At 40.8% G+C, this 15,401-nt stretch overlaps 1 protein-coding gene across 2 annotated transcripts in view; it reads left to right on the forward strand.

Moving 5' to 3' along the window:
* Positions 1-15,060, forward strand: part of F5 (coagulation factor V) — a 39,593-nt gene extending 24,533 nt beyond the window's left edge. For both annotated transcript variants that reach the window (XM_083439063.1, XM_083439062.1), the window contains 10 exons: positions 244-451; positions 1,685-1,864; positions 2,825-2,941; positions 3,892-3,963; positions 6,024-6,118; positions 9,260-9,415; positions 11,957-12,101; positions 12,211-12,359; positions 13,005-13,187; positions 14,293-15,060. In XM_083439063.1, coding sequence (XP_083295189.1) covers positions 244-451; positions 1,685-1,864; positions 2,825-2,941; positions 3,892-3,963; positions 6,024-6,118; positions 9,260-9,415; positions 11,957-12,101; positions 12,211-12,359; positions 13,005-13,187; positions 14,293-14,439 — 1,452 coding nt within the window. In that variant the 3' untranslated portion in view covers positions 14,440-15,060. The remainder of the gene's footprint in view (positions 1-243; positions 452-1,684; positions 1,865-2,824; positions 2,942-3,891; positions 3,964-6,023; positions 6,119-9,259; positions 9,416-11,956; positions 12,102-12,210; positions 12,360-13,004; positions 13,188-14,292) is intronic.
* Positions 15,061-15,401: the final 341 nt, after the last annotated feature.

Consider the following 15,401-nt stretch of genomic DNA (forward strand, 5'->3'; position numbering starts at 1 on the left):
TGACCATGTTATAACATTCATGAATTACTAATATGATTTAATTTATTATCTGCCTTTCACAAGCTGGTCCCAGGACAGGTTACAGCAATTTAAAATTCAGGATTTTAACAGTTTAAATTTATTACATATTAATATATCTGCATCAGAATGAAGTGAGCTGATGCTTTCAAATAAACCACAAGAGCAGCAATTCATTTACCTGAGAAACTAATTTTGGAACCTCTTTCCTGTCTTGTTTTGTAGGAAAAAGATATTCACTCTGGCTTGATTGGTCCAGTCTTGATCTGTCAAAAAGGAATGCTTGACAAGTATAGCAAGCCAAAGGACATGAGAGAATTTGTTCTGCTTTTTATGGTCTTTGATGAGGAGAAAAGCTGGTACTTCAATAAATATAAAAAAAGGACTCATGCTGAGAGAATTTCCGGAGCAAAAAGGCACCATAAATTTCCTGGTATAGATGTTTTCCTTTGTCTACTATAAGATCCCTAGTGATGATGAATAATAACTATGACTATATTGAAGAAAAATGATAGGGATGTTTTCTGAATGTTAACATTTTACAGACACAAAACACTTGCATGAAATTTTCCCCCCTCTGTTGTCACCCATGTTCCTGATAAGAGTTCAAATATAGTAGATTTATAATCAGAGGTCTCAAATTGTTTTAGCACAACCAGTCCTGCTATTGACTATTTCCTTTCACTAATATCAAACTCATCTGATCTTATTTTTGCTTCAAATATTTTCCTGTTTCATTCCAAGGCCCCCCTCTTGATACATGTTAATGTATTCTGTTAATATTTTGTTAACAGAAAAATCTAATTAACCTCCATCATGATACGCAAGTCAGTTTTCTCTTTATTCTTCAAACTTAACACTGTATCCTTACGCTCCCCTTCAAATTGAATTATTCTATTTAAATAAAGTTTAACTAGAAAGGCAGTGATATTCCTCAAGGCCATTGTTTATCCCATCAGTGGGCACCAATGAGCAAAAGTTAAAAAGTTTTAAGCCACTTGGATTTGAGCTTATATTTAACTCCTTTCCACTGAAACTGGAAGGGCTTGAGGTATTTAGTGCTGACTGGATTACATCCATTTTAATTTTCCACATCCAACCTGACATTTGTAAAGCTAACTTTCGCTAAAGCCCTTGAAAATCGCAGGTGGCAAGGAGCACAGTTCCTGGGTGCATTATTTGAAGGTGAAGCCTCCATTGAGAAAATAGGGACCAACTATGTGTTGTGGTTCTCTGATTAGAACTTCCAACATAATTGTTGTCTTGTAAAACCAGCCAGTTGGCGTGTCCCAGTTTGGATGGTTGTGCCTGTAAATCTTCATTTGCTACTAGCAACTTCAGGTGGTGGTGGTGGGGACTATTAGAGGCTTCTGCAGCTTCAGAGAAAGAGGTGAAACCGGACGTGCCGCCCCTGGTGACAGCAAAAAACAAATTACCCAATGTTGCCACAAGACCATTAGATTTCCAGGTTGCTACTGTATGCTATGATGATACTATCTTAATTAAACCACGGTGCTGAAATATTCTTCTATGTCAAGGCTTTGAAGAACTAAGTAGTTATAGAAATTGTAGTTATGCATCTCAACGTTTTTTAAAAAAACAACAACCACAGAAGGATATGTGTGCTGTTTCTTAATCTCTGATCCCATGTTCTTTTTTGTTCCAGCTATTAATGGGGTTTCATACCACCTTCAGGGGTTGCGGATGTTTAAGGATGAGAAGGTCCACTGGCATTTGATAAACATGGGTGGGCCAAAAGACATTCATGTTGTTAATTTCCACGGTCAGACATTCACAGAACAGGGAAGGGAAGATCATCAGCTTGGTGTCTACCCTCTTCTTCCTGGTAAATATAATCAGATGGATCCACATATTGTTGTCAGAAAATTAAATGCTCTTCTCTATGGTGTTGGAATGACTCTGAAGAATTCTTAAGTAGTTATATCAATGTGAATAAAAAAAAATACGATTTTTTTAAAAGAATGACAAATGACCCAGTCCATGTCAGCATATAAACAACCCCTGATTTCTATGGTAAATGGCTGAGAAATTATTGCAATAGAATCCACTTTGCCTCCACTAGCCTTCTGAGATGCACTGGCTAACTCCTTTATGCTACACAAGAAGAGGGGTGACAAACTGGATCCAGCTAGTAGTCTGGATCCTAATATTCTCCATCGCCATGGGCCACTTTGACAGGGGAGCAGGCACCAACCACCTGTCAATCACCTGCGATCACCTTGACATAGGGCTAAGCATTTCTCTTTGCAGACTGGGTTGAATACAAGTTAGTATGCAAAGAGAAAATGGTCTTGTCTACAGATTGATTTTGATCAGAAATCCTAATGTATGCAGTGAAAATATAGCATGAGAATACATAGCCGGCAGTCTAAAGCTGAATACGGTGGTACCTCGGGTTATATACGCTTCAGGTTACATACGCTTCAGGTTATAGACTCTGCTAACCCAGAAATAGTACCTCGGGTTAAGAACTTTGCTTCAGGATGGAAACAGAAAATGTGCTCTGGGGGCGTGGCAGCAGCAGGAGGCCCCGTTAGCTAAAGTGATGCTTCAGGTTAAGAACAGTTTCAGGTTAAGAACGGACCTCTGGAATGAATTAAGTACTTAAGCCGAGGTACCACAGTATGATTTAACCAAGAGCAACCAAAAAAACTGGATGTTTGTGAAAGTTCAGGAACCTTGTACCTGATGTCTAATTCCTGTTAGTGGAGAATAATAAAAAACAGAGTAGGCGTTGGTTTAATATGATGCTAAAATGTGCATTCATTTCCTTTCTGCTTTTAAGGTTCATTTGGTACTGTTGCAATGAAATCGTCAGGAGCTGGCACATGGCTTTTAAAAACAGAAGTTGGTGAATATCAGGAAGCAGGAATGCAAGCCTCCTTTACTGTTATAGATACAGGTAACAGAGTTTAACACAAAGCAAAACAAGGCACATAAGTGCCATTGCATGGTTGGGAAGCAGTGTGTGTGTAGTGGGACTTCAAGCTATTGCTAGTAAATTAGCATTGTGTTGTATCCAATACAGTACTGGTCCAACTGTTAAGATCGTCCTACTTGCATGTAGGACCCTGGCAGAGACACATGCCTAACTAGCATGTTTCTCCCTCCTGATCAATCGTTTGGGAGCTTCAGATGCTTTCTTCAGCTCGAACATCACAACGACTGATACCAAGAGGCATCAGCACACTTACGATCCTGCAGAGTATTTGCAGTTTGAGTAACAGAACTCTGTAGCACAGCATTTTGGCTAATCTACGTTTATTTACATATAATACACTCGGAGCATTCTGACTTAGCTCCTTATTCTTTCTCATCAGACAGCAAAAAGAGAAAGAACAAAGGACAATAGTCCCACTTCACGGAACACAGTAATACCAAAACATCCTGTCTCCGTCACTTCCTACACATTCCCATGGAATGAAAACATACACCGTCATGTGATAGACAACAATCCCATGACTGCAAACATGGAGCAAGAATCCTAACAACTCAGAGTAGATGCACTGAAATTAGTCAAGATGGCTTACTCAGGTCTATTAATTTCAGTGAGTCTATTTTGACGAAAACCTTGTTGGATGCAACCCATTGTCACTGGGGCAGGCCCTGATTGGTGGGTACTGGCAGAGTTTCCAGGGAAGCTGGGATCAAGTCTGCCATTTTTATGCTGTTTTTTGTTTGTTTTTTTAAAGTCTGGCTGTGTATTTTTTCCTTCCCATCCCAGACTAAGTGCACACAAGATGTAGCAATGGTGCATCTCCATCTCACCCCCAGGTGTAACCTAGGATATAGGATTGCTCTGCCTAGCACCAGAATTTAGGTAGGGCTAATGCGTTTGATCCCTCTCAATAGGATGCAAGCTGCCCATGGGTCTAGCAAGTGGCATTATAAAAGACTCACAGATCAGTGCTTCGAACTACATAGGTAAGTTAAATTTCAAAGTGAAGGAATTTAAGTCGTTAAGTTGAATACGTTTTGTCTCTTTGCAAGTGATATACTTTAAATTCTAGCCTTTAGCAATGGAACCACTGCACAATAGACTACTGCTTTAATAAACACCCACATTCTGTGGTGGCCAACCATTAACACTTCCATTCTTCCCCATTGTGGTAGACATAAATTATCTTTCATGGTACCAAAATGGACAGCACAAATGGGTAATATACTAACTAGTAAGGTAAAGGTAAAGGTACCCCTGCCCGTACGGGCCAGTCTTGACAGACTCTAGGGTTGTGCGCCCATCTCACTCAAGAGGCCGGGGGCCAGCGCTGTCCGGAGACACTTCCGGGTCACGTGGCCAGCGTGACATCGCTGCTCTGGCAAGCCAGAGCCGCACACGGAAACGCCATTTACCTTCCCGCTAGTAAGCGGTCCCTAGTTATCTACTTGCCCCCGGGGGTGCTTTCGAACTGCTAGGTTGGCAGGCGCTGGGACTGAGCAACGGGAGCGCACCCTGCCGTGGGGATTCGAACCGCCGACCTTTCGATCGGCAAGCCCTAGGTGCTGAGGCTTTTACCCACAGCGCCACCCGCGTCCCTACTAACTAGTAGGCATGCAATATAACATACTGAATATAACGTGTTTGTTTAAATATTTTTATTTACAAAATTTATAAATATTACAATATTGTAATCTTTACAATATTACAACAACAACAACATCACATTTCCCCCCAAAATACAAACAATTGTGAATTGTCCTGGCATTTGTACAGACTCTTATGATATATTATAATTATTATTCTAAAAAACATTGCCCCATTTCCCCATATTTGTTAGTTTCTTACCATAGTCCACATGATTAATATATTATATAAATATTTGCCACATATTGCAAAATGAAAATAGATTATGCTTGCCTCTGGCTGCTGTTAATTTAACAGGTCAATTTCTCAGCCATTCAGTGTGGTTTGTGATGGTGTTTGGTTTAGCAAGCAAAGACCTGCTCTATAAATTGGTTCTGAAAATGCCATCTCAGCCTGCGACTTGCCCTGCTGGTGATGAATTAGCAACAACAATTTTTTCATTGGAAATGCATTAGAATGTGTTTGTTTTAGCAAGTTCTAGACCGCTCCTAAGAGGGACGCGGGTGGCGCTGTGGTGTAAACCACTGAGCCTTGGGCTTGCCGATCAGAAGGTCAGCGGTTCGAATCCCCGCAACAGGGTGAGCTCCCTAGCAGTTCAAAAGCATGACAAAAAGTGCAAGCAGATAAATAGGTACCGCTCCGGCGGGAAGATAAATGGCGTTTCCGTGCGCTCCTCTGGCCACATGACCTGGAAAACTGTCTGCGGACAAACGCCAGCTCCCTCAGCCAGTAAAGCAAGATGAGCACCACAACCCCAGAGTTGTTCGCGACTGGACTTAACTGTCAGGGGTCCTTTACCTTTACCTTTAGACTGCGCCTAAGAGCAGGGTTGTTGTTTTTTAATTCTCACTCACTATTTTGTTTACAGATTGCCAATGTATTATTGATAATGAATGAATCAGTCAGTTCAAACGTGTTTCCATCAAAAATGCAAAGAGCATGCAAAAAAGGATGGTAAAGACCTTGGCTGTTCTGTTGGGTTTGAATGTGTTAGCGTACAGTGGTACCTCAGGTTAAGTACTTAATTCGTTCTGGAGGTCTGTTCTTAACCTGAAATTGTTCTTAACCTGAAGCACCACTTTTGCTAATGGGGCCTCCTGCTGCCACCGTGCTGCCGGAGCACAATTTCTGTTCTCATCCTGAAGCAAAGTTCTTAACCCGAGGTAAGCTTTATGGGTTAGCAGAGTCTGTAACCTGAAGCGTATGTAACCTGAAGCATATGTAACCCGAGGTACCACTGTATTGTAGTTTGTAATGGGATTCAATAGCTTTTATTTACTGTTAATAATGTAGTTTACAACCACTAAACTGCTTTTTTGAAACAATTGTTCTGAAAACTGGCATTGTTTAAGCTTTTCAGTTTCCTTTTGCAATACATTTTCTGTTTGGTCTTACCCAGGATACTGGGAGCCTAAACTGGCAAGATTAAATAACGATGGAAAATACAATGCTTGGAGCGCTGGGAAGAACGAAACTGAACTTCCCTGGATTCAGGTATGATCTGATCACAGAAACAGTTTTATGAGTATAGATTTGAAGTAACTTGATTTAAAATAGCTTGCTTTTCTTTTTTAGCTTAAAAAAAAAAGCTGAGTTGAAGGTATGATGGCCTGTGCGGGTAAAAGAACCGAATTCGAATATCCTTTATTAAGCGTAGCAAACCACACATTATCAAACAGACACCGTATAAAAATTGTGCAAAATACAAGCTCAACATAACAAGGTTTGTCCCAGTCAGATCTTTAACTCCAGAGAAAATCAATTTGCATAAATAATACAATACAACACTACCACATGACCGATCAAATAAGAACCACTAAATCTCTTTATAATGGCCCAGTCTTTCTACATGGACAGTACTCAGAAATTCAGCCACTATTGAAGTAATTTGATTATTCCTGTCTGAGAGCAGGTCCTGAACCATTGGTAGCATAGAACTGAGCCTGTTGAGTTGTAAGGACTCTAATAATTGTCTTCTGGCATAAATGCCAAAATCACAAGAAAAGAAAATATGCTCCAAAGTATCAGGTTCCTGTTTACTACATTTCAGAGACGCTCTGATTCTGGGAGAGCTAAATATCTTCCTCTTACTATCATTGAGGGAAACATATTAAATCTGGCTAACATAAACAGCCTGCACAATTCATGATTCTTCAGATTTGTCATGTATCCCTTTTGAAAATCTCTACACAAAGGGAGATTTAAACAGAGAGGAGAGCAAGTGCTGTGCTTTGCAACCTCAAGAGTGGAGAGAACACTTTTTTTCCTGAAAAATTCTTCCTGATAATTTCCCAAGTAACTTTGGGGTCAGAATTTTCAAGGGTAAAAGAACCAATAGACTAGACATCAGAAAGTCCTTAAGCTTTGAACTTCTGGAATAGTCTGATGGATAAAGTTGCAGGCCAAAGAGCATTGTTGTACTTGAAACAGGGTAGGATAGATTTATTAAACATCTCTTGTAACTGCAAAAATGGAAAATGTTCAGAAAAGAGCATGCAATATGATTAAGGAGCTGGAACAGCTCCCCTATGAGAAAAGGTGCCAACAATTGGGCCTTTTCAGGTTAAATAAAAAGCGGAGCGAGGGGTGGGGCATGACAGAGGTCTATAAGATAATGCATGGTGTGGAGAACGTGGTGAATTTTTCTCTCATTATACCAGAACTCACAGGACTGTCCAATAAAGCTAAATGATGGAAGAATCAGGACAGACCAAATAAATTATATTTTCATGCAAACTCTGGAATTCACTTTCAGAAAATGTAGAGCTGCCACCAACTTGGATGGCTTTATAAAAGGATTAAACAAATGTTCCATCACTACTATTCCAGGACATCATGCCTCTGAATACCAGTTCCTAGGAGTCACAAATGTGGGGAGCGCTGTCACATTCCAGTGCTTCTTGTGGGCTTCCTACAGGCATCTGGCTGGCCTGTCAGAACAGGACACTGGACTTTAATGGGCTTATTCTTAAATTATTCTTAAATTTGTGGGGCTTTAAATAAATTCATATTCTTCCATTTGAGACTGTTGGGGTCATATTTTGCTTTTATGAGCTTTGGAAAGCTTATACCTTTCGTCTTCTTTGAAGGTATCAGGGACAGCTTCAATCTGAGATGAGATGCTAGGTGATGTGGATTTGTATCAATATAATCTGATGGATTGCCATGTTTGGGGTCAGGCCAAATTGCCTAAAGATGCCTGGCTGGGCCTGTGTGGCTTCTTGATAGTCTTGTGTGAGTCATCTGGTGGCCCAATAGGTTGTTTGTGACGAGATAACAAGCAGTGGGTTAAAAGTTGTTTGGGTCTGGGAATAGGAATAGGGGATTGACCTATAGGCCCTGTGATCACGTCTGTAATCTTCTCAACTCTGCAGTTCTGTGTCATCTTTGAAAAAGAAAATATTAAGCCTATTGTAGTGGCTACGAATGTTTTGAAACATCTTTCTAAAGTTCATGGCCGAGACAGAGAGAGATTTGAGGTCCATCTGCGGGCTTGCGTGTGCTTAGGGCAATAGTTAACTTTTTGGCACACTTCTCCTGCTTCATCAGCTAGGATAGAAAGGTCACTTAATACTGTTTGTTTGAATTCTGAATATCTAGAGAAAGGGCTTTTGTATTGGTAAATAGTACCACTACTGAAAGAACAAAAGACAATGTCCCCAGAACTTAGAAGGAAAATATGATTTTAAAAGAAAATAATGACCTATCAACAAAAGTGTTGTTTTCTACTTCTGACTTGCTCTCTGTTTGCCCCTTGCTACAAAATGGTTCATGGCCTTCAGCAGGTCAGAAGATCTTTGTTGGATCCAGTTATATATTCCAATCATGCAGATGCCAAATGTTTTTCCATTTTTGGTATGGGTTTTTTTTGTCCTACGTGAGATTCTTGATTTTACTTATTTCAAGTGCCCGAAATCGCTTAACTCTAAAGTACATAACCTTCCAAGGAAATGTACCTTGCTCTTAAAAAGTCTTGTTTCAGCCATCCTAGGCAGGTAGTTTATTGAAGCACTAGTATGGCCAAACTTGGCCCTCCAGATATTTTGGGAATACAATTCCCATCTTCCCTGACCACTGGTCCTATTAACTAGGGATGATGGGAGTTGTAGTCCCAAAACATCTGGAGGGCCAAGTTTGGCCATGCCTGCCTAGTGGAACTGCCTTCTGTGGTGGATGTCCTGTATTCTGTATGCACTGATGGGAAATGAAGCAGTGTGACTGCCCCAAAACATTTGCTGGCACAAACAGTATCAAAGGTGGGATTGTGTATGATTTCCCCAATAGCATAATGAGCACCAAGGCTGATGAGGACAGCAGCGGGGAGCTGGTACAAATTTCTGGGGCCCAGTGGTCTGGAAGGGGCCCCAGATCCTAACCATCTTGCATATGTTTTTATCTTTCTCAGTAGCATCATTCCAGACAGAAAGAAAAACAATAAAGCTGCATATTATATGAAAAAATGAACATTGAAAAATAAAAATAAACTGGCTGAGTCACAATATACACATAGAACTAGTCGTGTACCATGGAGTTTTACGTGTGCATGTGCCAAAATCACACTTGTCTTTCTCACAAAGAGCATACCTTTCCAATGAAACCTCACTTATATGGATCTACTGTTTTGCTCCTGTATAGGTGGACCTAGAAAACCAGGTTCTAATCACAGGCATTCAGACCCAAGGAGCCAAGCAGTTAATGCGTTCCTTGTATACAATGGAGTACGTCATTGCCTATAGCAAAGATGGAAGAAAATGGGTTGCTTTTAAAGGGAATCACTTAGGAGCACAGAAGGTTTGTATATTTACTGTACTTGTCCCTGTTTTCCACTTTGGGGGGGGGGGAGGGGAAAGGCAGCAGGAAGAAGAAGAAGAAGAAGAAGAAGAAGAAGAAGAAGAAGAAGAGGAGTTTGGATTTGATATCCTGCCTTCACTCCCCTTCAGGAGTCTCAAAGCGGCTAATATTCTCCTTTCCCTTCCTCCCCCACAACAAACACTCTGTGAGGTGAGTGGGGCTGAGAGACTTCAGAGAAGTATAACTGGCCCAAGGTCACCCAGCAGCTGCATGTGGAGGAGCGGAGATGCGAACCCGGTTCCCCAGATTACGAGACTACTGCTCTTAACCACTACACCACACAGGCATTGAAATTTTTGCTCAAGGGATAATATAGATTAATATAAAGAGAGCCAATGTGGTGCAGTTGTTACTGTTAGACTCCTGGACTATGACAAAGGAGATCAGGGTTCAAATTTCCACTCAGCCGTGAAGCTTACTGGGTGACCTTGGGCCAGTCTTGCAGCCTAATCTACGGTGTTCTGAGGATAGCTTTTCCACCTGTCTTGCTCCACCCTCCAACCCTGGGAGCCTTTATAAGAGACCTGTTCTGCTACATTACTAATCTGATTATAGATTAGTAATTCTTTATTGTAATTGATAAGTGCAGACTGTTAAATTATTATTTGCTGATGTTTAATTTTACTGTTTACTGTTGGTTTCTAATGGATTATTGAATATTGCTTTATTTTATATACATTGTTTATTTTAAAGTTATTGTGACTTTTTGTATAGGATCAGATTGTTACTATTAATGTTCGATATTTTATTATTTTTATGTGTGTTGGAATATGGGTGGGCTAATAATAATAATTTAATTATTTAATTTTATTTTATTATGCAACACCATTGTTAAAATATCTTCACTGGCTGTGCATCTACTATGGAGTCTGCTTGCTTTAATTTAGGTCTATAGTACCATAGGGATTGCCTAAACCCTAATATCCCAGCTTGATCACTGAGAACATCTGCAGGAGGGCCACCTGAGATAGCAAGGCTCATGTGACATCAACACGAAATAGATCCTTTAGTTTGATCAGCCTAGTCTTGTGGAATACTCTGCCAACAGGGATTCAGCAGGCACCTCTAGTTTCAACCTTTAAATGCCTGTTGGAAACTTTTCTGTGCTGCTAGTCTTATGCAGATAATTAAGAAAAAGTTAGTTGATGGTCTCTGATTTTAAATTTTTACATGTCTCATTGCATATAGGTATTACTGCCAACCACGTTGATTTTTAAAAATAATATAGCAGTATAGAAATAAATAAAAAATAAAAAATCACAGTGAGACAGAGAACCAAGTATGCCACCTTCAGCTCCTTGAAGGAAAGGTGGGATGTAAATAAATATGAGAATACAAATGCTAAGCTTATATGAATACTAGATGCCAGTGCTAAACATATATGACCACATGCAAGTAACCTTTTCCACATGTAGCCCATGAGGATATAAATGTGTATCTCCATTAATATTGCAATTCGCATCCAGTCCCCACTGAACTGGCTGGGTGCATCTTCTGAAACACATCTCCACCTAGAGAGCCACCATTTATTATGCATGGTTAACTGGAATAAAAATTGGTTCAGGGCTATTATGGTCCATCTTTTTTAGCCCGAGAAATTGTATAGAAATCCTGTCCTCCCTTAAAGAGGGCACATGTTGCGGTGAGACCTGGAAACTGATCCCCTGTGTTGTGGGTGGGCAAGATTTGTCAGCCACAACACCCGATTGGTAGGTCCCTTGTAGCTAGGTGCAATCTGGCCAATGGGACACAGTCCAAACGGTTCGAGGGACCTATTTATGCCCATGCACGTGACCCAGAGCTTCCGCTTTCGGCTTGTGCATTCGGAACACCTGCCCACCTCTCCCTACTTTTAGGGCTTTTGCGCTTGACCTTGCTATGCCATCGTGTGTCATCTGTCGTTGGGACAGGGCCACGGCAGGAATTTCCCCCACTTGGCTGTTGCCATTTGGGTTTCAAATCGTCACAACTTGTAGGGTTGCGGATAGGCTCTGGTTTAGGTGATAGGGATGGGAGAACACTCTGCCACCCCTATGTGAAGGGTATTCCGTAAAAGGAATCCAGGGACTCAAATGGTTTGGTCAATCCCTGAGAGGGAGTTGTGCCTGTGTCTGAGTCCAGGGGGACATCTGGGTGGCGGACATAGTCCGTTCCCAACTTTTCACTTATCCAAGTGTTCACCCTTGGCTGACCTATGCTGGAACCCTGGGTCAGCGCTACCTGCATGGCAGGGAGCTAGTCGAACCAGAGCCTATGCAACCACTCAATTTCTGTAATCAATAAAGTTGTGGCCTAAATTCTGCCAAAAACCAAAACTAAAATTTTAGTCAAGTGTGAATTTATTTCGGGGGGAGGTTTCTGGGTCTGAACAGGCAAATGGGCAGAATCCATGTAAGAAAATATACGTGAGATACTTCACTGGGAGTGCAACCATTAACAAATACCGCAGAGTTACTTACAGAGCTCTTTTGTTTCCACTAGGTTTTTGAAGGCAATTCAGATGCCCATGGAATAAAAGAAAACCTCATTGACCCTCCTGTTGTTGCTAGGTATATTAGGGTGTATCCAACCAAGTTCTATAACAGGCCTACTCTTCGTATGGAACTCCTGGGTTGTGATAGAGAAGGTAAGACCTGGACCCTGAAGCTGAGGCCTTTCTGTGTGTACATCTTTGCTGTAAACCATACTGTTGCTTAGGAGATCTAACCAGGATGTGTCCATATTTTTAATGATAGATTGCTTTATGCCATTGGGAATGGAAAGTGTGGCTATCAAGAATGTGCAAATTACAGCCTCTTCTTATAAGAAGACTTGGTTGGGTTCATGGGAGCCATCTCTTGCCCGCCTCAATCTGAAAGGGAAGATGAATGCCTGGCAAGCAAAGGTAAAGACGAAAGCTGCAAAATCGAAGCTTCTGCAGTTGTTTATTTTTTTAATAATGTAAAAGTAGAGTAAAAATGAAGTAATCAGTGTCGCACACAAGCTAACCATCATATTAAAATAGCATATAAAGAAAAAGAGGAAAGAAGTTAGCGCTAGTGCTAGTGAATGAACTCCATTAAAAAATAATAATACCTGTAGCTTGAAGTCATTGGATCCACTCCAGTGTACACAGGATCAGCAGCTGTAATGCCTGCAGGTAATATCCTTGATTAGTATATACACTTAACCCTGGAATACTGAGCTTAATAAGACTTACTTCTGAGCAGACATATATGGAATTGTGCTTGAATGAAGTGTTGGTTATTTAGCTTTAAAATTTTCATTGCTTTCTTTTAACAACTGTGTTTTATTTTCTTTGAATTACTTCCGCTTCACAAATTATTTTGATTGTAGATCAACTAATACATATAATTAAATAAAGAATACATGGAAGGATGCTAAACACTTGGCTATTTTAGAGTCTTCGTCCAGTGTTCAGTAACCCTGTGCACTTCTGTAGAAATCAGTTACAAGATTTGCATGTATTGGATATTCACCAGTGAACTTGCACAACTCAGTGTTATTATTGTTCTCATTAATTTTACAGTCCAACAACAACCAACAATGGCTGCAGATTGATCTCCTTCAACCTAAGAAGATAACAGGCATCATAACACAAGGAGCTAAATCAATGTATAGTGAAATGTATGTGAAGACATTTTCCATCCTCTACAGCGATGATGGTTCAGTGTGGAAGCCTTACATGAATGATTCAACTTCCATGGAAAAGGTACCAATTCTTCCTCCCCCTCTCTATTTATTATTTTCATTTATGTTAAGCATTAAAAATGTTGGCCACTCCCCGCTACTACTGAGGTCGCCTTTAACAGTCTTGATTTGCCAGGTTTGACTCAGTGACTCTATACTGCCAAATCATTTTGCTTCACCAAGGATTTAGAGTTCTTACAAGCAATATAGGGACCAGTGATCATTAGATACGGCTTGTGTAATGTGGAATAAAATACTGGAGCTACATCTCCAAACAGTGTTTTTATTGTAAAGATCAAAAGCTAGAGGCCTTAGGTCCAAATCCTAATGTGTAGCAGCCCCCCCCCCCCCACTGTGGGGACTGGAGCTTGGGAAGATCTCTGCCCAAGAACTTGTTGTTGTTGTTTAGTCGTGTCCAACTCTTTGTGACCCCATGGACCAGAGCATGCCAGGCACTCCTGTCTTCCACTGCCTCCCGCAGTTTGGTCAAACTCATGTTGGTAGCTTCAAGAACACTGTCCAACCATCTCGTCCTCTGTCATCCCCTTCTCCTTATGCCCTCAATCTTTCCCAGCATCAGCTTCTTTTCCAGGGAGTCTTCTCTTCTCATGAGGTGGCCAAAGTATTGGAGCCTCAGCTTCAGGATCTGTCCTTCCAGTGAGCACTCAGGGCTGATTTCCTTCAGAATGGATAGGTTGGATTTTCTTGCAGTCCATGGGACTCTCAAGAGTCTCCTCCAGCACCATAGTTCAAAAGCATCAATTCTTCGGCTATCAGCCTTCTTTATGGTCCAGCTCTCACTTCCATACATCACTACTGGGAAAAGCATGGCTTTAACTATATGGACCTTTGTTGGCAAGGTGATGTCTCTGCTTTTTAAGATGCTGTCTAGGTTTGTCATTGCTTTTCTCCCAAGAAGCAGGCCTGAGAACTTAGAGAATCATAATTGGTAGTGTTTGCTGTGAACTCAAAGGATGGCCTAATGGCCTGACACATAAGGGACTGCACAGGTTTATATGAACTTAGATATTATGTACCATTGTGGGAATATGTTAGTCCAACCTTTTGTCTACTCATTGTGCATTCATTCTGCATTTGTCCACTCATTTTGTTATGCTTGTTTTCAGGTGTTCACAGGCAACATTAACAGTGGTGGCCTAGTCAAGAACTACTTCAGGCCACCGATATTTTCCCGATTCCTTCGTGTCGTTCCAAAAACATGGAATCTGAGTATTGTACTTCGGATAGAACTCTTTGGTTGTGATGTGTTTTAGGGGCTGAACAGAAGACTGTCATATTGAAAGCCCCACAACCTTTAAGCTTGCTGATGCCAGATGTTGTAAAAGGGGAAACCATAACAAAAAACTCTTTTGGAGTGATTATGGTGTGTGTATCCAAAGCACTTTAAGCTGTGAACATTCACAACATTTGTCAGTATAACTGATCTAAGCAGACAAACACTGCCATTGGTTATACATTATCTCAGATCAGTTCCAAAGTTGCCTAATAAAAGGGCAGTTCCCAAAGATAAGCAGGAAATCAAAGAATTGTAGGGTTCTGTGATTTTCTGCATATCAGCTAGACTTTTGTGCTTCCAACAATTACTGACTTCATTGTATGTGGGGAAAGCATTTAAAAGAACTTACACTGCATATCAGAGAATGATTTAAGATGAGTAGAAATAGTTATGTAAGTTATGTCCCCTAATACACAGTCGTGTATTTTGCTAACTAGTTATGGTTAGGTCTTCCTTCCATGACTTTGGAGGTGGATTGACACTGAAAGTCATAAGCGGGTGGTAAATCTTTCTGCAAAATGCTTAACACTGTTTCATGATGTTATTCATATTTTCTGAATAAAATGCAAAACAATGCATATCTAATGTGTAAAAAGCACACTTGGTGGCAGCTCCCGTTTATTACTAAGAAGCAAAGAAAATGTGCTGTATTCTTATTTCTGTATAACAAAACTGACACTGTATGAGGGGAAATGCTAGAAAGGAATTAGTTCAAAAACACTAAAATCATGGCTCAGCCAGTGTGGTGCAATGAGTAAAGTTTGTAGCCTGGGTACAGGAACTTTAGTTCAGATCCCATCATCTCTGAACACTGGCCATACTTGCTGCTGGATAGGATTTGGAGTCCAGCACAATCTGGAGGCGGCACAGATTCCCCATCCTTCGCCCATGGATAGCAAATGTTGTTTCATTCTTTCCTGCTGTGGAACAAAGGCCCAA

This window comes from Podarcis tiliguerta (assembly GCF_965153285.1).
Source record: "Podarcis tiliguerta genome assembly, chromosome: 4".
Classification (NCBI taxonomy): domain Eukaryota; kingdom Metazoa; phylum Chordata; class Lepidosauria; order Squamata; family Lacertidae; genus Podarcis; species Podarcis tiliguerta.